This window comes from Empidonax traillii, unplaced genomic scaffold (assembly GCF_003031625.1).
Source record: "Empidonax traillii isolate 1590-97213 ecotype Southwest subspecies unplaced genomic scaffold, ASM303162v1 scaffold89:size1181294, whole genome shotgun sequence".
In the NCBI taxonomy this organism is placed as follows: Eukaryota; Metazoa; Chordata; class Aves; order Passeriformes; family Tyrannidae; genus Empidonax; species Empidonax traillii.
This window is the reverse complement of record NW_020955282.1, coordinates 353501-376838: the sequence shown is the minus strand read 5'-3', so window position 1 is coordinate 376838 and position 23338 is coordinate 353501. Positions and strand designations below refer to the sequence as shown.

Genomic DNA, 23338 nt, shown 5'->3' with positions numbered 1-23338 from the left:
GCCCTGGCGACCTGAAGGGGAGAGGGGTCACACGGGGGAGCGAGCCCTGCGTGGGGGTGAGCTCCGGGCGGCGCAGGAAGGGTGCGGCAGGGCCCGCGGGGGGCAGCGAATGCGCTGAGTGCCGGTCTCGGCTCCGCCTCCCGCAGTGGGGCCAGGGAATCCCGGAGCAGGTGAGGAGACCGCCTGGACCGCCGGGACTGTCCAGGGATGGGAGGGTAACAACACATGGTGCAGCAGAAAGGATATCGAAGCTAGGCAGAACGTCTGTGAAGGGACAGGGAGGGCAGCAAGCACTTTCTGAAGTTTGTAATTTCATCAAAGTTCCAGTCCCGTGTCCTTCCCCAACCTCTCATCCCTGACAAGGGCATTTTAACTCGATTCAGGAGTTCAGTGTACCAGGCTTGTTTGGAAATATAGAAGGCAAGAAAAAAATGTCCCTTGGGGTAACTGTTACTGACCATGAAGTAGATTTTTTCTTTTTACGTTTCTTTATATTTAGTTTATGTTTTCATTCGCTGCTCCCCGTTACAGTAAGATAGCTTGACTTCCGATCATTAGCAAGAGTGTATTCAATAAGATAAGGGCTAAAAGGTACTGACCTCTGACTCCCCTGGAAAAACGAATATAAATCATCTCGTTACATTTATGCCAAAAACAATAAAATTGAAAGGAGTGTGTAGTGAAGTGTTCCTCCTCCCTGCAAAGAATCACTTTAAAAAATCCACGAATATATCGCAAAAAAATGTTTGAAGGAGTTACCAAAAGTAATGAACAATAATGCTAGTAGCAGAATACTCTAACTTTGCAACGTTTCGGTAATTATTTTAAAGAGCTGCATTCGGAACTGCTTGCTTATAAGACCTGGTAGCCAAGGGTCTGTTAACTATTTCCTGTGTTAGACAATCGGCTTTCTCCTTGTCCTGCTCCCCTGACCATCCTAATAACATTAGCAAAAGAGCAGGGATAAAGTACCTAGAGCATGGTTTGAATCTTGAAGGTTAAGATCTAGATCAGTTAAAACATATTAATTACTTCTGAATGGTCTCAAAGAGCATTTGCCGTGTATATTTATGTCAATAAGCCTTGATGAGGGCACAGATTCACATCACACTCCAATTCACCAGGGTACCCAAGTGCGTGTGTCTGAAGTTACCGGGTTCTGAAAAAACAATCTCGGTCTCCAAGCGTCCGTACTCTCTCAGGCACCCTCGAGGCTGGGCAAATGAGCCGCGTTTCACGAACAGGCGATGCGGTGGCGGGGCGCTCCCTTTGGCCATGAGGGTACATGTAAGGTCGGATCCTGCCTCTCGCCGGTTCAAAGAGGAAGGAGACTCGGCGTGTGGAAATCTGTCTGTTACTGATACCAAGCCGTTCTGTTTTTTTTTTTTTTCCAGAAATCGTGAGAGCAACCCGCGTAGTTAATTCACTAATATTGACTTCTTTAAAACGCTATCAAGAAAGCAGTGTATAAGTGATGTCTTATGTTTGAAAAGATTTTTCCCTCTGCCTAACAAATGGCCACCTTATTCTTTAGGAGGAATTAGTAAATGCATCCAAATTCATAAACTACTAAATACATCAGAGCACGTCCGAATGTGCTGGAGAAAAAAATGGATCTGATTTGTCCTATAGGAAAACGGCCCAGTAGGGTTTTTCTTTCTTTCTTTCTTTCTTTTTCTGCTTTGATTTGTACAGTTTTTATCCCTCCCCCTCCGCGCACACATACACATGCTCACTCACACATGCAGCAACATACGCTGCATATTGTGTCTGCCTACACAAGTTTTCTACTATAAATAGTTGGAAACCTGTCTGTGAAACGCTCAGCCTTTCTTCAGATACACCATTTTATTATGCGCCTTTTAAAATCAAATTGCGCTGCAGTACCTGTTTTTCAATTTTCCTGTCTTTTCTGTTTACCAGAGCATTCTCTTACGAGAATAAATGCATCTGAACTGAGCACAGCTATCCATCTGCTTCAGGCGACCAGAGGGTCTCTCTCCCTCCTGGAGGGGCCGCAGCCGCCGTGTGCCCCCGGGGTCCGGCCCCTCAGCCCGCAGGTGTCCGCTCCGCTTCTCCGCTGCGCTCGCTGCCCTTCGCTCCGCTCTGATGCCTACTGCGCCGAGGAGTTACCGCGGTGCGCTCACCCCGCAGCGGTGCGCTCACTTCATTTGTTCAGCAGCATCATGCACTCGAGTCCCTTCTAGATAGACGAGCTTCACCGGAGCCGGTGACAGCGGGCTCTCGGCTCGTATGAAAACTACGAGTTTAGCTGCTGAGGGCTGCCTTTGCCTGTACACCTGGAACAGAGCAGTTCTAGGTCTGATCTCCCCTTTCAGAAGTCGCGAGTTTTTGACGAAGAAAAACAAGGTTAATGTCTCTGAAACGGCCGAATTCTCCCATCATTCGGGGGCCGCCTCTTGAAATCTGCTGGGAAATGGCCCCAGCGTTCTGACCCCGCGCTGATGGTTCTGTGGTGCGCTGACTTTGTTCACGTTTGCTGTAACTTCGAAAGCCTAACAATTGCCCTTTGGCAGCTGGTCGCATCTTGTATTTTATCTACCGTAACATTTATACACTCAAAATCTACACAGGGGCTCGTCGAGCCCGAACCTTCGGGCCCCGGCCACAGGGAAAGCCGATGCTGCTGCTGCTGACACCCACACGGGCTTAGGGAAAGAAATCGAGTCCCCGGACACCGCGAAAGCGGATCCTCAATGAACTACGGTCTTCCCTGGCGCTGTGTGGGGTTGGTAAGGTGAATGCTCATGTCCCCTGGTATAAATTAGCAGAAGTGTATCCTACTGATCTATTTATTTTTCCCAAACCAGGGGTGTTACAAAAGACATTCTCTGCAGCTCATGTTGACAAATAACTCGTGAGCTACCTGACAGTGTTAGTCCAGTTGTTGCCCATATGTCTAAATACTCTCCTAGAGACGACAGTGGCGTTTAGCAAGCGAATTACCTCAAATGAAAACCAGAAGGAAGATTTTTTTTTTCTTTTCTTCTCCCCTAAGTCCACTTTACACCTGAGGGCAGTAATACACAGGGAAGATTTTTTAAAATTCAGTATCACTTTCCCCCACAGCAGCGATCGCTTTACAACATGACGGAGGGCGGGGAAGTGTACGCTTTTTTTCCCCCTCCTTTTCTTTTTTTATTTTTTAATTTTTTTTTAAATCCATATCTTCATTAAGTGCCTTGCATTCGTGTTTGTTTAACAACGAGTCGCTTCGGTAAACAAGACAATCAAAAGAACATTTGAGACTACGTGGATACATTTCTCTGATGCTTGTAGACGCCTGAACACCCAGAGGAGTTGTTGAATGCCTCTCTTCCCGTCTTTCCTTTATTTCCCCAAATGAACACAGGGAAAGCTTTTAACCGAGGGGAGATTTAAGTTGATAAGCAACGAACAGGCAGTCGGCACTGGAAGCCTGCTTTTTGAGCTGCAGCCGGCCTCGAAGCAAAAGGGATGGGGTCCTTCAAAGGCAATTTTTTTTTTACTTTTTTTTTTTTTTTGGTTGACGTTTTTCTTCTTTCGAAAACTGAGACCGTTTATTCTTCCTCGAAATACTCTTAGTGTTGCCTTGCCAGTGCAATTCCATTTTAAACAGCTATTTTAGCCAAAGTCTCACACCGATTGGTTTGGCAATTATTTCAGGCTTTTGAGAGTCCGTTATAGTTTTAGGGAAGACTCTACATGCCTTCTCCCACCACTCTAGGCGCTCTCTCTCTGCTCTATCTACTCTTTTCAGGAGCTAGCAATTTTAGGAGCAGTCTGGTTTTTAGAGGGTTTTTTGTTTGTTTGTTTTCTGTTGTTTTGGTTTTTTTCCCCAGGGGATACGCGAGATTAGGTACAGTCCCGCTCCCTGGGAAATAAAGAAACCCACATTCACTTCGAGGGCAGTTTCAAAGTGCTTCTGTCTCCTGTTGTAGGAGTATTAGGGTTTGGGTCTGAGGTTTCTCTCTCTCTCTCTTTTTTTTTTTTTTTTTTTTTTTTTTTTTTTTTTTTTTTTTTTTTTTTTTTTTTTTTTTTTTTTTTTTTTTTTTTTTTTTTTTTTTTTTTTTTTTTTTTTTTTTTTTTTTTTTTTTTTTTTTTTTTTCCTGTTCGTAGGATATTTCGGATTTTTTCCAGCGTGTAACAAGAAAACTAGTCAAAATCTTTCTCCATCCTTCTCCCCCCACCCCACCGCACGACTCAGTTCAAGCTGTCCCACAGCGCATCAGCCCGGGGGCTGAACAGCACACGGTTAAAGGTGGGGAGGGGGTCGTGGGAGCAGGAGACGTCACTGCAGCTCATTTCTCCCAAGCAGGACCAAGCTCGATGGGCTTTTGGGGTGGAGAATTTGGGAGAAGGAGGGTGTGTAACACTGTGACCATCCTCACAACCCCGAGGTCCCGCGGGACCTCGGCCTCTCGTCTCCGTTGCCAAGCGGAGAGGCGGAGAGGCGACGGCCAAAATACCCACCTTAACAAAAAAAAGCCCGTAACAGGTAAGCGCGGGGGAAGGGGGGTGTGTGGGGGGTGTGTGCGTGTGTGTCCGTGTGTCCCCGTTGCCCCCCGGGCTGCGCCGCCGGGTCAGAGGGCGGACACGGGGAGGCAGGGGCGGGAGATGTATCCGTGTGACGTCACGGTCCCTCCGCCAATGGGAGGCCGAGAGCGGGCGGCAGCGACCAATGGGAGGCGAGGCGGGTCCGTGAGTGGCACAGAGGGCGGGCCCGGCGCGGGGGGAGGAGGCGGGGGGGGCTTGGGGAAAAATGAAGTTGTGCTAAAAGGCTTTTAGCCATCAAGAAGTTATTAGGCATTTCTCAGCCGCAAATTAGGGGTTCTTCATTAATACCAACCTCGTCCCCCTACCCCACCCTACCCCACCCCACCCCCCGTTATGTGAGACGAAGAGCCTGGGAGCCGATAAAGGGGATGGGGAGGCGGCAATGTCTGTCTGCCCGTCGGTGCGAGGAGCAGTGACAGGCGCAAACTTTTCCCCGTGCCATTAATGAGCCAATTAAAGAGTTGGGCTTCTCACCCCGGGAGAGCTCTCTGCAGGCTGCCGGGCTAAGGGACTGAAGGTAGGTAAAAAGAGGATCACAACCCACCACAAGCTGCCAGCCACAGCGAAGAGCCGCAGTGGTGTGCGGGGCTAGACTGTGGGTCGCTTCCCCACGGTGGAAAATGAGGGGGAAAAAAAAAAAAAAAAGATAATTTGGTTAGAAAAATGCGATGTTTGGGTGGATTCCGGCTCGGGGCAGGGCTGGGCAGAGCGTGCCTTCCCTGGCTAACTCGCAGCTGAGGTAGACACCCCCACCACCCCCCAGACCCCAGCCGGGGAATGAGGAGAGTAGCCGAGAAGAGGGGAAATTTAAAAGAAAAAAAATGGGAAAAAAAAAGAAAGAAAGGAAGGAAGAAAAAAGGGAAAACAAGCAGAAATACTCCATGATTGGAAATGTTTCCCCCGCTGCGTGGCTGGCAGCACGGAGCGCGGGAAGCTCTGGCCGCCCCTGCGGTGCCGGCCTGAGGGAGCGCGGAGGGGAAGGCGCAGCCCCTGCAGCACCGAGACCGGTAACGCCTGTGCCGAGAGCGGTGTGGTTCTGGCCATGCAGTGCACACCTGGGCTGGGGAGTGCGAGGGCTGTGGGAGGAGAGTGCGGGGCAGGCTTCTCCGTGGGCACGCTAGATGGGAAAACACTTTTTTTTTTTTTTTTTTTTTTTTTTTTTTTTTTTTTTTTTTTTTTTTTTTTTTTTTTTATTTCCCCTCTGGTGGGAGAAAATACTACACCCACCAAAGGCTGGTTTTTGATTATTTCTCGCGGCTCTGCTGCGGCGGTGTGTGCCGGCTCTCTCACTCCGGGACTGCTGTTGTCTTCACAGAGAAAGACTCCCGGGAAGTCACCCAGCTCTCTGGGAGGCAGCCCTCGGCCGGGTGTTCGGCCCTCGGATTGACAGTGGACAACGGGAAGAAACGGGATTACTATGACCCTCTTCCGAGGAGCTCTGCTGCCTGCCACGAGTAGGAAAAAAGGCCAGATATATGTCGTTTGGTTGCCTGGTGCCTCAATCTTCTAGGTTTTATTCTTTTTGTTTTACTCCAGTTGCTTGGAGTGCTGAGCTGCATTGGATAAATGCCTTTGCCATTCGACTGACTCTGCTTTTCAGAGAATATATACTTTTTTGTTTTGTTTTTTTAAGAACACCTCTCTGCTCTTCAGTACTTGTTTGCATTTTACACAGCAGAACGGTTTCTCAGAGTAATGGCTGCGTTCAGAATCACCGCTTGATGCTCTGGAGAGATGAATTGCAGCTGAATTTCCCTTTCACCTTTGGATGAATCTCTGGAGTCTAAATTGTAGCAAGGAAGGGGATAAAAAACACGATGAAAGAGAAGTCCAAAAATGCTGCCCGGACTAGGCGGGAGAAAGAAAACAGTGAATTTTATGAACTGGCTAAGTTACTACCCCTGCCCTCCGCTATCACCTCTCAGCTGGACAAAGCATCCATAATCAGACTCACCACCAGCTATTTAAAAATGAGGGTGGTTTTCCCAGAAGGTAGGTGAGAATGCCTATTCGCCTCTATTTTCATTCCTATCCAGGTGTCGCTTATCACTTTTACCTGAAAAAAAGGGATAAATCCTAAGAGGTGGTATGCTGGAGACAGAGTGCTCTCCGCTGTCACTTTTCTCTGTTGTAAATACTTTCCCTTTAGTTCCTCTGACAGGTTTGGTTGGGGACTTACGGTGCTTTTGTCAACACTTGAAGGCACTGAGCTCTGCTGCAAACCCGTGTTTTCTTTTCCCCTAGACTCCCAGTAAGATGTGCATCCCCTGGCAAGCATACGCGTGGCGAAAGAGGGAATGATTCACCCCTATTTATAGACATTCTGTGGGGGGAGTTAGTATATGGGTAAATATTTACATAAGTCTATGCAAAGTCTTAAAGCCTTGGTTCAACTATTGAGCAAAGGTGCGGTGTACAGGTACAAGATGCGTACAGGCGTGCTCACACACACACACTAAATAAATAAGTCAAGCACACCGAATCGCATCATCAGTGTGCTGTGTCTCGTTCTGAGGATCACTAGGGCAGTTCGAGGGCTTTAATAGACCTCGGAAATTTTTAACAGGAGTTTTGCACCCAGGCAGCCAATCCCCCTGTCCACTCAGTGCTGCAAAACCAGAGTCCCAGCCTGGGCCTGATTCTCCTCGACAGGCAAAAGTAAACTTCATGTTGACTTCCACGGCAGCGGCAACAGTCTAGCTTGTCTAGCAAAAGAAGACTTAAGCATCCTAAAGTTTCTCGTGTCTTTTGCTTGTAAGTAGAATTAGGATTTAAAGTGACCATCTTGGGGCTTCTAAATCGGCTGCCAAGGAAAACAAACAGCACAAAGTTAAGAGAGTCAGAATAAAGTTTTTCTGTGTTCTCACTCTACTGATTTTATAGGGAAAAAAATTGTTTCAAGAACTTTTTATTTAGATCAACTCGATGAAACTGTATCTGTGTGAAAGAAAAAGTATCAAGAGCTTTTTTTCCCCCCTTCCGATCTAATACAAAATTCGCTACAACTTTTGTTGAAAACAATATAATACAGTTTCTGTCCCCCTGTGTTTTCTGTAGCTGTATCTCGACTAGGTTGGTCTGTACTTTTTTTTACAAATCAAGAGTGTGTATATGCCCTGGTTTTGTTTTGCTTTAGTTTTGTGGAGGTTTGTTTGTCTGTTTAGTTTTGTTTTGTTTAGTTATTTTTATTTTTCTCGATTAAATTTGTGGACCATTGGTATTAATTCTACTTTTTAAAAATAAATATGCAATGTAGCAGTCATTTGGACTGGGGGAGGTAATTTCCCTCCTGCCCCAGGTTACATATGAATGCTTATACCTAAAGTCCAGAGCAGTAATTTCCAATCCAGTGCATCTTACAATTTCTTTAAAAAATCTTCCATATTTCCGAGTCACTTATAACCAAAGAAGGGGTTAAATGAAACATTTAAAATAATAATTAAAGCCTTCATCAATCCACTCTCCTCTTCTATGTGATCTGCCACCTTGCAGATCATTATGCGGGACAGTTCCCTGTTTCAAAGGCGAGCGAGTTGTCCTTTATACTGTCAGCGCATACTTTATAAAAATAAAGCTATTGCAAACCCTGATGCCCATGATGTTCCTAAAAGGATTATTAGCAATGATTTGTCAACTCCTGCGGTCTCAGTAGGCTACCTTTCTGCGTGATTTCGAGCAGGTCTCGTCAATTACTGGTGCCTATGTAGCGGGTTGTTTGATCAGAAGAAGCATATGGTGTTGCTTGTAGGCTGTGAGTAATCATGGGAAAAGAAGAATAGCTGATCCCCGTCCCTCGGTGGCAGCGCAGGATGCCTGAATGCCCTGGGGAGCCGTGCGGCGAAGCGCGCCGGGGCCGGGGCCGCTGCCGGCCGTAGCAGATGCTAATTTGAGTGCGGAGACAGAGGGGGCGACTGAGCGGGGCTCGGGGGGCAGCGGAGCCCTCGCAGCCTCATTAAAGGCAAACTGCAAATTAAAAAGAGAGGCAGCGAGCAGGCACGGAAGGGCTCGCCCCTGGAAGCGCTGCCGCGGGTGGCGCGGCGCCGGGCGGGCGGCACATCCACGCAGGATCGCCGCCCTCCGTCCTCCCCCGGGGCAGCGCAGGGCCGCGGGCGGGGACGCGCTGCGGGCTGGGCGCGAAGGCCCGAGAGCGGGGTCGCGGCGTGGCGTGGGGCCAGGCGGCTTCTCTGTGGGCTCCTTCGCCCTCCCACATACTTCCCGCGGAGGTGGGTGAGCGCGGAGCGCGGCCCGGCTCCATGGGTTTCCTTGCGCTCGCCGAGAATAAACACGAGCGAGTCGCCCACGAGCGGCCTCCAGGCCGTGCCTGGCCGTGCGGAAGCCACTGGTTGATTTTTCCCGGGACCCCGGTGGAACGAATGGGCTCCGGGAAGCCGGTGGGAGCGGCTTGGGCTCCCGGTGCAGGCGTGCCTGTGCTTGTCCGGCTGCGGAGGGGAGGAGGGAGGAGAGAAAGAAGGGAGCTATTCTGGTCTCCCAGTGCCCCCACTCAGAAATAGAAGCCATCAGTTCGCTGGGAAAGGAGAACAAGGTAGTGTCAGTCGGGGAAATGACGCACGGAAAGGATAAGCCTTTCTGAAAGGAGGCAGGGTAGAGTTGTTGGATGGATGTAATGGGGGTCCGTTTGCTTGTATTTCCCCGGGGAGGAAAGCGATACAACTCATCGGGACAGACCGACGAGTTGGTCAAAGGGCTGGAGATTAGTAGCAGGAGGCTCGGGAGCACGGCGAAGTGTCATGCCGTACATTTAAAGAGATCTTGAAGGAGTCAGAATAGAGAACCGTTGTCTCCGTAAGAGCGAGCTGCACTTCCAGAGTAACTCGCACCCCCTCTCCCCGGTACAAGAGCGAATTTCCATCTGCCCGGAGAGTGCTTGCATAGGGCTGGTTGTAAATAATCACGTACAGAAAGATATACACTCCTCATCACCGCGCACACGCGGGGCTGGGGACAGGGCAGAGAAAATAGGTATGCGCTTGTCTGCATATTTTTATGTCTGAAAGGTCTCTATAGAGAGACAAGGTAGGTAGATCTCAGGTTCGTTTTGGAAACAGGAGTTTTCTAGGAATGAAATGCGGGGAGAATGTTTATTCTGCACACAGAATAAACACTTAAGGTTTCCTTCTCACCCCCTAGATATCTAAATACAAACCAATGGCACTGGACAAACTTGATAAATGGAGCAGAGATTTTCCAGTGGACTCTCTCTCGTAATGGCAGTGTAATTCTCCCAAACTATTGAAACGCTGTTGGGTTGTTCCATCTACCTTTGATTTCACTGTATTATGACTCCAGCAGATTAAAACTGTCAAGAACGAAAAGTATTCAGTGGTGTAGGTTTCTTGCATCCTCTTAGTGCTAAAACGCTTCTATTCGGGAGGAGAAAGCCTATAAGACATATATTACTTTTTGGTGATCAGATAGCTTTGGAAAGAGTGAATATCTGCTAAATGTCTGAAGACAATAAGGAAGGGTTTTAAATGCTGGTGGGTTTTGGGGGGTTTTCGTTTTGTCTTTTTTAAAGCAGAACTTTTAATACATTAAGTCGTGATTTAACGTTCATTAAAAATAAGCACTAAAATTTCAAATTAACATGAAACCATTAATGATAAGCGAAGTGGAAACAAAAAATACGTAGAAAATCTCCGGAGTGTCGAAGTGCTAAAAAGAGTTTTCCGTCAAGAAGAATCTGATCGCTATTACTAGCTGGGTAATTCTTCACTGACCATCAGCAGTATCCAAAAGTGAAGGGAGAATAAAATTAATAAAACTCAAACAAAAATTCCAAGTGGTACAATAAATAGATTTTGTTGTTGTTGTTTTTCTTTTTCTTTTTCTTTTTTTTTTTTTTTTTTAATTAAGAATACTTTAGGGGCCTATTCTCCTTACTCGGAAGAAAGAGGGAAGAGGACGGTTTGCAGGCTGTCCTAGTGAGGATGGGTCCTTTCGGTGTGGAGGGACATTTGATTTTCAAGACAAAAGCAGAGACTCAGTTTACATAAACTTTCGCCGAATCAGGATGGTTAACATTTCAATACTGAAACCCTTAACCTTGTTTTATTTTAAAGGGGGAAGAGATCAACAGGGAAAAAAAAGTCTATTTCCCACGTGGATAGGTGATTTAATGCTGTTTTTCTTGCTGCAAAGGGAAATGATTGAGCATTAGGTTTCAGTGTTTGTTTTCTTACAGAAGTTTTTCTCATTTAAGCTGCAGTTTACTCTCCACGCTGCATCTCTGTATAATTCCAGGTTTGATGTGAACTTAAACTGTGAAGTGCAGAACTACTAGCATGATCCTTGAAAAAACAGATTTATGTATTAGGAAGAATACTTAGTGAGAAAAGGGTGGGGAAAAAAAATCATATTTCCTTTGGAAACATATGGACGCTTTCATGTTGGAGAATATTTTTCAACTTGCATATAAACAGTGTGCATTGGTGCAAATCCTTCTTCCCCTATTTCTTCGAAATAAGGGCTATTTGATTTGCGTCTTCTGTTGAGATGAGTAAGTAGTTAGTGCTAGAAAATGTCCCTGATTTTTTCCCCCCCTCTCTCTCCAATTTGGGCATGGTTCCGTTTGTTTGCATTTCAAAGCGCAATTCCGTTACCCTGTGTGTGCCAAAATCCTGGTATTTCTTTCTAGAGTGAAACAGCTTCGGCATTATTTCCACTGCCATTTTCTTAATAGGGTTGTTTGTTTAGTCAATAGGGCTTTTCCTCCCTGTTATTATTTTTATAAAGAAAGCGGGATGCTAAGTTATCTGTGCTTCAAATGAACACATGTGATTTACCGAGACAATAAATCTTTACAAAACCTTGCTAATGGCATCTGCAGGCCGTTGGAAATGAGCAGCTTTTTTTTTTTTTTTTTTTTTTTTTTTTAACATAGCTTATTCTATTTCGTCTGAGCCCTCCGACGGCGACCCAGTCCTTCACAGAAGCCTAATTTGGCCGAGATATTCAGTTATCATTAACCTCTACCTGTTAAATTAACTGAGAAATCAGCCTTGTCGGGCTTCAGGCGATGGCAGAACGGAGCGCTGGCGGCAGACGATTTAATTAAATGGTTAATCGAATCAAGCTTCCTCGATAAAACATCCAGTTGCCTTTTGGCTTGCCGGTGACTGGGGCGTGCAGTTTCTGTTCCCCGCGGCTCCCGGAGCTGTTATTCGACATTTTCCCTGGACCGCGAGGCAGAATGACCGCGTTGGAGATGGTGCCCGAACTGCTCTGTCTCATTCTCCCCAAAACACTCCCGTGTCTCGCTTCTCCCCAGAGCAAACTCCCCGGGGGTTAAGGCGACAACGGTGCTGGCGACGGGCAGTGGGAGGCAGGGACGATGCTGCTTGAGAAGCCGCGCAAGGAGGTGACATGCCCGTCCCTGCTTTGGAGCGGCTTCTCTGGGCAGGTTGCATGAAGCCGGTGTCCGTGCCTGAGCCGCCCCTCCTCGGCCTGCCCAGCATGGCCAGGGCTGCTGTCGGGGCTGAGGGGAAGGGGCGAGCCCTGGGACAGGGCTGGCCGGGGTTCCGGCATCCTGAGCCGTCCGCGGGGTCAACATCCCCCTCGTCACCCGCGGTCGAGGGGCGAACTGATGCTCCTCCTTCTTTAATAACCGGAGAGCGGCTGTTAAAAGGGCAAAGAAAACGTGGCGAAACAAAAGCGAGTGGAGTCGTCCCCGGGCCACGGCCTCAGGGAGTCGCCGGGTAGATCCGGGAGCGCGGCCGCGGGGGCGGCTGCCCGGAGAGGGAGTTTGGAGAAACTCCTGGAAGAGGAACGCGAGATGGACCTGCTTAGATCCAGATTAGGGAAGAGTCCCTGCGGCTGCCCCGCCGGGCTAGTGCCCAGCGTTGTCCTGCAGCAGCGGGCTGCCTTCGGGAGAGCCCCCTGAGCCTCTCCCTCTATGCATCCACAGCAACAGGAGAAAACTCCCTGGCTGCGGAGCTTCGTCTCCAAGTCAGCATCTACCCAGCCTGCCCGGCTTCCGTGGGCCTCGCCGGGCTGCGCGGGGTGGTGCGGCCACACAGGGGGAAGCCCCCAATGGGGTGCGCAGGGGTTCCTTGCCCCCAGATGGAGCTGCTCTCCAAGTCCGGCCCTCAAAGAAGCGGGTGTGGAGCTCAGGATGGGCTCTCCACTAAGTGCTTGTAAACGGGGACTCTGCCATTGCTCTCGCTACCGCGAATCCGGATTGTGTTTCATGGCAGACATTCCGCTGGGGAAATCGCAGCAACTGCTTTTAAAAGCCGGCAAATCAGCACAAAGTAGATAAGGGCTTGCATCTTCTGGCCACCCCACCCCCTCTGGCCACCTCCGCCCCCCCTTTGCTATTGTCAGACAAAGGAGGAGGTCGACATGGGCTCTGCGCTGCAGATGCTCACAGAGGGACAAGTAACCCGGAGATCAACCAAGGCCAAGAAGCTGCCCTGGCCTCTTGGAGTCTCATTTCCCTGCGCCAGCCTTCCTTCGTCTTTGCCTAGATCAAATTAGAAATGACTGAGGAATCTTTTCCCCCTTCCGTGGCACAGAGGAGCTTCTTGCGACAATATCGCCACTGGGTAGGGACGATGCCCACCCAGCCTCTGGTTCCACAGGCTGTCGACATCAAGACTTGCATCAATCAAAAGATGAGGGGAAAGAAGGATAGGGCCAAACCAGTCGAGCGCAGCGGCTCTGGCCGAGAGCCCGGCGTGAGGGACACGCTGGTGGTGCGGAGAGGCTTGCCCAGTGCCGGGGGTGGGCACGGCTGGGTGGGGAGAAGGCATTTCACAGGGACCCGCCGGTGTAGTGAGCCCATGAAACCGATGGACACGATTTTTGATGTGGAAAGCGCAGTGGTTTTCCATTGGAAAACGCTGAGAGAAACGATGAGTCAGCACGATCGCTGCGCATAAATTCCGCGCAATCCAGGTGTAGACAGTTGGGTAAAGAGGTTGTTCACAAACTAAGCGATAGCCTGGCTAAAGTGCCCTTATTTATTTATTTATTTATTTATTTATTTATTTATTTATTTATTTTTAAAGTTTCTTGTGGCAAAAATAGTTTATCTTCTAAGGAAAAAAAATTAATCCTCGAGTGTAAGAGATTGTTGTTAGGCAGGAGCCTGTAATCTATATTTTGTCAAGAGTATCAAATTCATCCCGAAATAAAAGCTCAATCTATTTTTCTTTTTTTTTCTTTTTTTATTTTTTTTTTCTCCTTGAATAACACAACTGGATGATGCCTTGAGCTTATGTTAGGCTGTTACTCATCATTCATTCGCCAAGAACTGGCCTAAATGGTGCCTGTGGGATTAGGTCAATTTTAGTGGATCTACTTCGCCTCATTTGGTTACTAATTGGTTTCTTGTTTTATAAATCGAAATCTCATTTTCAGGAAATTACAAAACCCATGCAGCCAGTCCATTGAGGTAATCCGTGGGTCGGGGGTATTTAAATGGAAATGGTTCTACAATGCATCAAGTATTAAGCAACAGTAAAACTTCCCCTCTATTTCCAAATGAAATGTGAGCTCGCTAGCTCCTTAGATCCATAATAGATACATTCATTCTAAGGCTACTTATGTAAATATGATAAACCAGACTGTGGTGGGGGAGGGGAAACAGGGAAGAAAGCAAATTTTATCTGCTAAGGTTAATGTGGCATATCTTCGAAATCTTCCAAAATAGATTATGTTTTGCTTTGTCTTCGGCCACTTTAGCCGGGAAAATCCTTTGCCTAAAAACGATTTAGTTATCCTTCCCCTCACAAAGCTTCTTGTTTCTATTCCAAAGCTATTATGCTGTTGGCTCTCCAAATTACAAGAGAATCTTTAGATCTTGTTTCCAAGCGTAATCCTGAAGCAAAAGGGAGAGCTGATTTCCTTGTTTTGTTTTAAATAGACAATCAAAGGATTTGCAGAATATTCTGCGGTAGGTCAAGTGCAAGAAATCACAGTTTGCCCCCTCGATAAAAGAAAACTGGATGTTAAAGAGAATGGACGGGGGGCGGGGGGAAAGGAATATTAATGGACGGGGTTTTCTCTTATAATCTGTAAAACAGTATTTAAGGGGCATCAGGAGAGGCCATCGATTCCAGAGAGGCTGGGCTTGGCAAAGAATAGAAATAGTCTCCTACTTGAAAGTCCTGAGACATCTGGGGAGTACAAAGGATCATCTCATGTGACAGGATTTCAAAAAGCCCGTTCAGGTAGACGAGTGAAAACGTTTAATTATAAACCATGAGCAGACACAGCCCAGCAGCGCGGGGTTTCCACCTGAAACATAGCGAGGAGCTCAGCGCCCTGTGAAGAACCGCCTTCCCGGGCGGGAGGTTAACCTGCAATGCCCGTGAGCTGTTCATTAACCCGATAGGGTCGGGTTATTTTCCCTTTTAGAAGAAGAATAATTAAAGCCGTAAACTTAGATTAATAAGCAACTTAAATCTTAGGCGACCAGTGCAGATTTAGTTCTGACTAAAGAAACCTGTCACTCAGATTTTCTCCGGATGGAGGGACGTGGAAAGGAGCCGGCCTCTGCATAAACGGGCAGTCCTGGTTCCCCGGCAGAGAAACCTCTGAGGAGCTCTAGAAAAACAAATATACAAGGGCTTGTCTCTCTTTCCCTGGCAGCTGTGCAAGATTCGCCAGCTCCTTCCCGAATACAGGGGGTGGAGGTGATTCTCCATCCTGGTGGCTGGCTCCCCATTAATTGGCGTGGAGGAGTAAACAGAAGGGAGCTTGTTTCTGGCTGGCGCCCTGATACACGCTGAGGCTGTACCAGGGATGGGGGACAGGCCAGAGAGACGCTCCTGCCTCTGCAGGGCTGTGAAGTTAAGGAGGAAGAAGGGAAGTGTAGGAGTGGTGAAGAGACAACCTGCTGTGAAGAAGTGGACGAGGAAAGAGGGAGAAGAGAGGGAAAGGCGAAGACGAGCCGGGCGCACCGCTCCGGCAGTGGGGAGGGTGGGCAGGGGCCGCCCTGGGATGCCCAGTTCAAACAGCGCGGAGGAAATCGCTAGCTTTTTTCGGACCGGCAAACACCTGGGTGAAGCCGGTCAACAGCGAGGGATGCTTGCGGTTGCCCGCTGTTTGCCTCGAAATATCTGGAAAACGGAATCTTGCCTTTCCCGAACCCGTCTTGCGGGGAGTCAGACTCCTCCAGCTCGGGTCTCGCCACCCCCGTGCGGTCTGCACCCCAGTCATCTATCAGGATTTGTATGTTTTCCCCTCCTTTTACTTTATCTTAGTGTTTGTGCCTGTCAGGCTGGGCCTTATTTCATGGCTTAAGCGTCAAAAGTTTTAACAGACCCGTCTAAATTATTTCAGCAGCAATACTGTGAAAAGGCATCGTCCATGAATAGTTTTACTCAGGTGAAGTAATTTCCACCTGGCTTTTATTTCTTATCACTTTGCATAGGATTAAACAAGCGGCGTCTAAAACATTAGACAAGTCCGAAGAGACTCATTTCTGGAGGGACCTGTATGGAGGCAGATCACCCCTCCCTGCAGAGGGAACCATCCCGCCCACCGGAGCAGCGGGAGGAGAGATGGGGATGGAGGTGACTCCCGGAGATCGACTTCGTGGGGCAGGAGGAAGGGTGGTCCGTACCTTCGGACAGTGACTTGCCTGTGGGATCGTGAGGTTAGGACGCTTTTCCTGAAGTTAGAGGGACCAGTTCCCAGTAGCCGAAGGCAGCACTGAAAAGTCCTTTTAACTGGGAAGCTGTTTTGCTTAGGTCTTAAAACTTAACTTCACCATTGACTCAAAATAGGTATTTTTGTGTTTTTCTCTCATAGGAGTTAGATCTTAAAAAAACAAAAAACAAAAATAAAAAACAAACAAACAAACAAAAACCCAACCAAACAAACCCAAAACCAAACCAAACACAACCAAACCCAGAAAAACAAACCACAAAAGAGGGTTCTATCTGCAATGAAGCCACGTCTAGTTTTCAAAGATTGTATGTATACGTTTTAGAGAGTATACAAGCAAAAAAAAAAAAAAAAAAAGTTCCTCTCCATCAGGCCCACACGAATCAGTTTTAAATTTCCTGACCTTACTTTTTTTCGTTTGTCTTAAATAAGGACTCGGAGAAGCCTGGGGCCACTCCAGCCGAACCAGCCCACTGGATAATGTTGGAAGGGAACTGGGATCCCATCTTTTGCAGGTACTGGCCTGGAAACGACAGCCATATGGTATTAATGATTAAAGAAATCATTCCCTCTTCTGAGCTTTTAATTGCCACCTTGACTAATTTTTAACTGTCCAAGTGTTTAATAAAAAGGGAGACAGGAGGGGAACAATTTGAATGTTTTGTGTTTTCCTGGGGCTGTGTTTGGTCCCTCCGGGTTCTTTGCTCCATCATCGTCTAACACTGGGTCCACAGTGAGGGATTCACAGTGTGTCCCAGTGTGCCGAGGTACAGGAGCATGACTCTTCCCCAAATTATTAGCAAGGTGACAAGTCTTGTCAACGTTCTGAAGGTCAGGATGGCGTTACAGGTAGAAGCTCTAGAGACAGGTTGGGGAAGGCTGGACAGAAGGACTCAGCGGGCACAGGAATTAGCAGAGACACAAATCAGGCAGGACACATCCGAAAACTCACAACGTTCTGCAATACTAAGGAGTAATAGTGGTTACCATCACCATGCATTTTTAGTGGAGTCATGTGACTCTTGGGGGTCTATTCTGCTCTTGGCACACCCAGGAGTCCCATCTATGCGGAAATGTACCTGACAAATTGTCTTATTTACACTCCAGAGAGTTTTAGATTCCCTTTGATGGCCTAAAATCTCCTTAGAAAATATGCAGGAGCTAAACCACCAGTGACATTCGAAATAGCATAGGCTTATTCAGGATTTCTAGAACCTACCTAATAATCATCAAGTAACCAGGACCTCTTCTTAGATACTTCCTAGGCACTTTACATTACTTCTGAGCTCGGCAACTCTGAGAAGTGGGTTGTATCTCTGTGGTCTAGGAGCTTTAGAGAGATTCCTGTTTCATTCCAACTTTTTGAATAATCAGAGCCTGAGCATGGATGCCTGTTTGCCAAAATACTTCGGAGGGACAGGTATTTAATGAATCTATCTGTCTATCTACTGACATATTTATATTCTCATCCCTCACCCTCTTCTGCAGACGTTGGATGGTTTCATATTTGTCGTGGCTCCAGATGGCAAGATCATGTACATCTCGGAGACTGCCTCGGTGCACCTGGGCTTGTCGCAGGTACGCTGTGGGGGCTCGCTAGCCCCCTGCTTGCCTGCACCATCACCCGCGACCGACAGGCGACGGTGAGCGGTGCCGGGGATGAGCCCCTCTCCTCCTCTTCCTCCCCATTCTCCTCCTTTCTCACAGGTAGAGCTGACTGGTAACAGCATTTACGAGTACATCCACCCCGCCGACCACGATGAGATGACGGCGGTGCTGACGGCCCACCAACCCTACCACTCGCACTTCGTGCAGGGTAAAACACACAGCCCCCCGCCCCCGCCCGGCCCGCGTGGTCGAGGAGGGGTCTGTGCAGAGCCAGCGCAGCCTGTAGCTCACCCCATCTCTGCCTTTTCCCCTCTCAGAGTACGAGATCGAGAGGTCCTTTTTCCTGAGGATGAAGTGCGTCCTGGCCAAGAGGAACGCGGGCCTGACCTGCGGGGGCTACAAGGTGCGTGCCCGCGGCCAGGACCTTGGTTCCCCCCTCACCAGCCTTTCCGTGCCTCTGTGTCGGGAGAGTGGTGAAAATGGGGAGAGGAGTCGGGATGAGCCCTCTGCCTGCCGAGATAGTCCCAGCCCAGGACTCTTTCATGTGGTTCATTTCTCTCGGAGTTTCAGGTTGAAGAGCTCAAACCACAAAACCAAGCAATCGAGATCCCTGTGCGCTGTTTTTTGTTGTTGTTGTTGTTTGGTTGGTTGGTTTTCTGTGGTTTTTTTTTTCCCCTATTTATTTATTTTGCTTTTTAAAGCGAACCTGTCACAACCACTGAGGTTCCCGGAGTGTCTGTGGAAGCTGTCAGGTGACACAACGGGAGCTCTGGGTTAATTTATTTCTTTATTGGGTAACTCGTTAGCTGCAGGGGCAGCTCTCCCAGTCAAGGGTTTTGTCCGCGTGCTTCACACGGCTCTGCTCGGGGCTCCTGAGTAAGGACAGCCCTGCGCTCCTACCTCCTCGCTGCTTTTTCAGCCAAACATAGCCGAGGAACGGGTTGTACCCATAAACCAAGGAGATGCACAGTAGACCAAGGAAATCTGCTGAACGAACTCCACGAAGAAACACCCTAATAATAGAGAAGTAATAGTGGAAGTAGACAGCAGTCCTCTCCACGGACACATTAAGGAGAGACACCTAAACCTGAGACACTTTTTGGAGACGAGTCGCGCCTGCTCTATCTATATAACAGACATATCTTACACATGACATACGCACACATGTAAACTCTTTCTCTTACACGCATACATTCCTCATTACAAAGTTGTAACTGGATTGGCACTTCCGCGTCTTTCCTTTTTAGAAGAATAATAAAAGCGCAGTTAGGAGGTGGGCCAAAAACCACTTAAGCCAGTGGAAAAAAAAAATCATCTCATTGACTTTAATGGGCCTTAGATCAACGCTGAACTCTCGTATGGGAAAGAACCCAACCCCGATAAAACGGCAGAAAACCGGCAGCCAGTGCCGCTTTGCCGGCGCGGAGACGCGGGACGGCGACTCTCGGGAACCCGGCAGCCGCATCGGCATCGGTTGTCCGGGCCCTTTTCGCGGGGAGGGACGCCCGTCTCAGCACACCCTTCCCCCCTGCTAGGCAGCAGCCAAGCTTTCCTGTGTCTCCGGCAGGTCATTCACTGCAGCGGGTACCTGAAAATCCGCCAGTACAGCCTGGACATGTCCCCCTTCGACGGCTGCTACCAAAACGTTGGCTTGGTTGCCGTGGGCCACTCGCTGCCGCCCAGCGCCGTGACGGAGATCAAGCTCCACAGCAACATGTTCATGTTTCGGGCCAGCCTAGACATGAAGCTCATATTCTTAGATTCCAGGTAGAGCTGGGGTTATTTCCAAATCTATTCTCCTAGCCCCTCCCTTGTTCTTCCCCGGGCCTCCTCTCCTGTCCTCTCACCCACTTATATTTGCTGCTTATGTCTCTCGCAGGGTAGCTGAATTAACAGGTTACGAGCCCCAGGACTTGATAGAGAAGACCCTTTACCACCATGTCCACGGCTGTGATACCTTCCACCTGCGTTGCGCACATCACTTGTGTAAGGAAATGGTGTTCTTGTTAAAGACCCTGCCCCCATTTTCTCCCCCTGCAGATGGACTTTGGGGTTGCTGGGATTTACCTCTAGGTCGGAACGGGAAAAGCCAGCTCACTGGAAGGGAGAATAAGCATCTATCTATCTGCATCTATTTAATCAAGGTTAGATAGAGACTGAACTACAAGCTGGAGGCAAGAAGGACATGGAGGGGGATCGGCAATAAAAAGCTATTTTTCCATCCTCATCTCCTGGTTGTAGGACAAGCACTGCCCTGCCCAAACCTCAGGAGCTCCATTCACTTCAAATTCTGGTTAGGAAAACCCTTTTTTCTTGCTCCAAAAAGCCTTGCCAGCGAAATTCAAATGCCTTTGTTCCACTTCCACCGACTCTCACAAATCTTATCTGTGTATCTAATTTTGACTGCAGCAGTGGGTCTGATTCGGAGAGATGTTCTTTATTCTATTTTGATATCATGATGACATTAATACATGGCTAGATGAATAAAAAGAATATTAATTTCCGGTAAGTTTCCTTTCAGAGAATGTAACGAGAAGAGATAAAACTCAAATACAGATTTATAGAATTAAATCTCTGTGAGGTTATGTCAGGATGGGGGCGAGTAGGTAGGATTCATCCCCCGTAGCCACTCTTCTCGCACCCGCGCCCCGCCCCACCAATCTCCCCAAATAGCCTTTAATAACGATCTCAGGTACTGAGATCAGCCCTGCCCGGAGGTCACCCTTGCTCACGGGGTGTTCTGACCCTGCCGCTTCCCCATGTGATGCTAAAGGGTTCCTAACCCCTCTCGTCGCCCACAGGGGTCTGGGGGGAGTGTGCGCCCCCTTCCCGGGGCTGATCCAACTATAGGCGGGAGCCGCACTGAGGCTCTCCCCACTTTGTCCCCGCAGTGCTGGTGAAAGGGCAAGTGACCACCAAGTATTACCGCTTCCTGGCCAAGCACGGCGGCTGGGTGTGGGTGCAGAGCTACGCCACCATCGTGCACAACAGCCGCTCCTCCCGGCCGCACTGCATCGTCAGCGTCAACTACGTCCTCACGTAAGTCAGCCTGGGGCCGCTCCGAGCAGCGCAGGGCCGTGCGGGGCCGTGCGGGGCCGAACCCCGCCGACAGGCACCTGCCTGTCCCCCCCGCGCCGGGAGCTGCGGGCCGGGCCCGCGGCCTCTTCTCCCGCCCGCCTCTCCCCCCTGCCCCGGGGACGGCTGCTGAACCCCCTCGCAGCCGCACTGACCAGGGCAGGCTCACCAGGTCTGCTAGGAAACGCACTGAGCGCTTTCATCTAGATGAAGGGTTTCCCGTCTGCCTCTTTCTTTCTCTTTCGAGAGAGGAAAAGATTTAGAGGTTTGTCACCCACATATTTTGCTGCCCCCTCCTTATTTTTCCTTTTTATTTTTTTTTTTTTTCTAGTGTTCAAATGCACCCAGCATTAAATAAAATTTAATGCGGCGTAAAAGAAAAGGCTTCCACGTACCGAGTTATTTATACTCAACAAACAGGACATCTGTTTTTCTTTTCAAAAATCTGGGGTTTGAAGTTCTTAATTTCATCCAGAGTCTCTATCAAAGCTCGGAGATTTCTTTTTTGTTCTTGGAGTGTGATCCTTATAGTGAACCACAAGAAAGTTGGTGACCAGAAGGGTCAGTTAAACTTTTTAAAAAATAAAATAAAACAGAATTAAAAAAAAAATAGAGTAAATGCTGAGTTACCGTATATCTTAATACATCTCCCTGTATTTGTGGATGTTGTGCTCTAGCTATGCTACTTAGACTGAAACACAGAGGCCCAATGAGGAAGGGGAAGCTCGGTCTGTTTTGAAGTGTTTTTCATGGTGATTGTTAGCATCTCCTCTGGACACGTCAGTAGCTGCTGCTGGCAGCGCTGATACTTCATTAGGGTTGTAGGACTGGTCGACCGGTCAGGACGGCCGTACATCGTTGATTCTAGGGGACTTGCTATTCCTCTGTTCCGCTGCTGCTTTTTTAAAACTATTATTATTATTTATATATTTAGGTTTTTATTCTGGAGAAAAATGTAGGTATAGGATGTGCGTCTGAGAGGCACAAGCCTCCCCTCTCCTAAAACTGCGGCGATGGCAGCATTATGACTCTCCCGTTAAGGCTTTCGTGTGTGCCCATGTGGCGAGTGGTTTGGCAGCCCAGTTTAAGGCGTGCTTCCCAAAATAAAGTAGCTCGACACGTAGGCCACGGCTCTGGTCACGTGTGGGGGTGTGGCTGGTGGAGTGGGAAAGGGGCTGCGGGTGCATGCGTTGCTGGGGCATAATCAGTCCCTTTGGTGCGTAAGGTCATAACGGGCGTCGAGCTCTAAAATTATCAGACAGGGGTGACTGCACCTGCATGAAAAAACAGACGTTTGGTTTAGCACTTTGATGTAGGGAGTAAACTGCGATTTCCCTTAAGAAAAAAAATATCCCTTTTATTCCCTTTAAAATGGTGTGCTGCGTAATACCTTGGCATTCCCTCAGCAAGGACGCCTATCAGCAGAGGCGTTATCACCTCTGCTCTATTCTGAACATTTGTATGTCCGTTCTCCCTGTACTAGCCCCTCTCTGTATTTTTCGCCGTTTATTTTTCTCAGTTAAGTCCAAGCACCTGCCTTAGGTGAACGGGGAACTGCGAAGAGGGAAAAATTAGTGTATCGTAACGCTAAGAAACTAGGAACGTGAAAGGTAACTAGCACGCTGGAGTGTCACCAGAAACGCTACTGGTTTTTCTACGAGCATTTGAGATTATCGCTCATTTCCGTCTTCTTTAATCCCAAAAGCGTGAACATCAATCACGGAATTCTACCTCAAATGATTGGGGTGGAAATGAAACATCCCAGCGGATCTGCTGAAAGCCAGCTGGGCATGCAGCTCAATCTGCCCCTTGGTTGCCGCGTGACCGACAGGGCACCAGAATTTCAGGCTGGCACAGAATAGCAAGTGCTCTGGTACCCCCATGGGGGCCGGTCAGACAAGCCCTTCGGAGCTGTGTTCCAGCAGCATGACTGGCTGTACCATGTGCCGTCCTACGCCCTTGGCTGCGCTCAGGTGCCGCGGTCACCGCCAGTGTCACACAGCCCAGGTGTCTGTTAGCCCCCAGATGTGTCACCGAGGTCGGGGGCACCGCGGTCAGCCTGTTCGCAGGTAGTTTGCACCTCCACAGCCCGCTGCTCCGGGGCGCCTCGACCTGCGGGGGCAGCCGCCGGACTGCGTGTTCCCCGCTCCGCGCCCCCGTGGGATTTCCTCGCCGCCTGGAGGCGGGACGCCTGAGCACCCTCTCCCCCTCTCTCAAAACGGCGCTGCAGGGAAGCCGGCTTCCCCCTTAGGAGCGGTAGACGAAGAGGGGGATTCCTCCGCCTCAGCTGACTTATCGTTGGAGGCAGCGTCTTTTTATATTCGTGCATGAATATGGATTTTCAGAATCTGTTTTCAGCCAGACTGACATGTAGTAGGACTACAGTTGTTTTTTCCAAGATTTCCCTTAGAGAATGAAGTGGGCAACTTCGTTATTCCGTGTAAGCCTCCAAGTCTCCTCTTAC

At 48.7% G+C, this 23338-nt stretch overlaps 1 protein-coding gene across 2 annotated transcripts in view; it reads left to right on the top strand.

The window, feature by feature from the left end:
• The first annotated feature begins 6082 nt into the window (after positions 1-6082).
• SIM1 (SIM bHLH transcription factor 1) overlaps positions 6083-23338 on the top strand; it is a 50770-nt gene continuing 33514 nt past the window's right edge. Inside the window, exons 1-8 of one of the 2 annotated variants that reach the window (XM_027881453.1) lie at positions 6083-6549; positions 16624-16706; positions 17680-17769; positions 17899-18007; positions 18117-18202; positions 19367-19566; positions 19679-19785; positions 20691-20838. In XM_027881453.1, the coding sequence (XP_027737254.1) occupies positions 6375-6549; positions 16624-16706; positions 17680-17769; positions 17899-18007; positions 18117-18202; positions 19367-19566; positions 19679-19785; positions 20691-20838 (998 nt within the window). In that variant the 5' untranslated portion in view covers positions 6083-6374. Of the gene's footprint in view, positions 6550-16087; positions 16181-16623; positions 16707-17679; positions 17770-17898; positions 18008-18116; positions 18203-19366; positions 19567-19678; positions 19786-20690; positions 20839-23338 lie in introns of those variants that run through there. The other variant, XM_027881454.1, reaches the window with a different exon arrangement.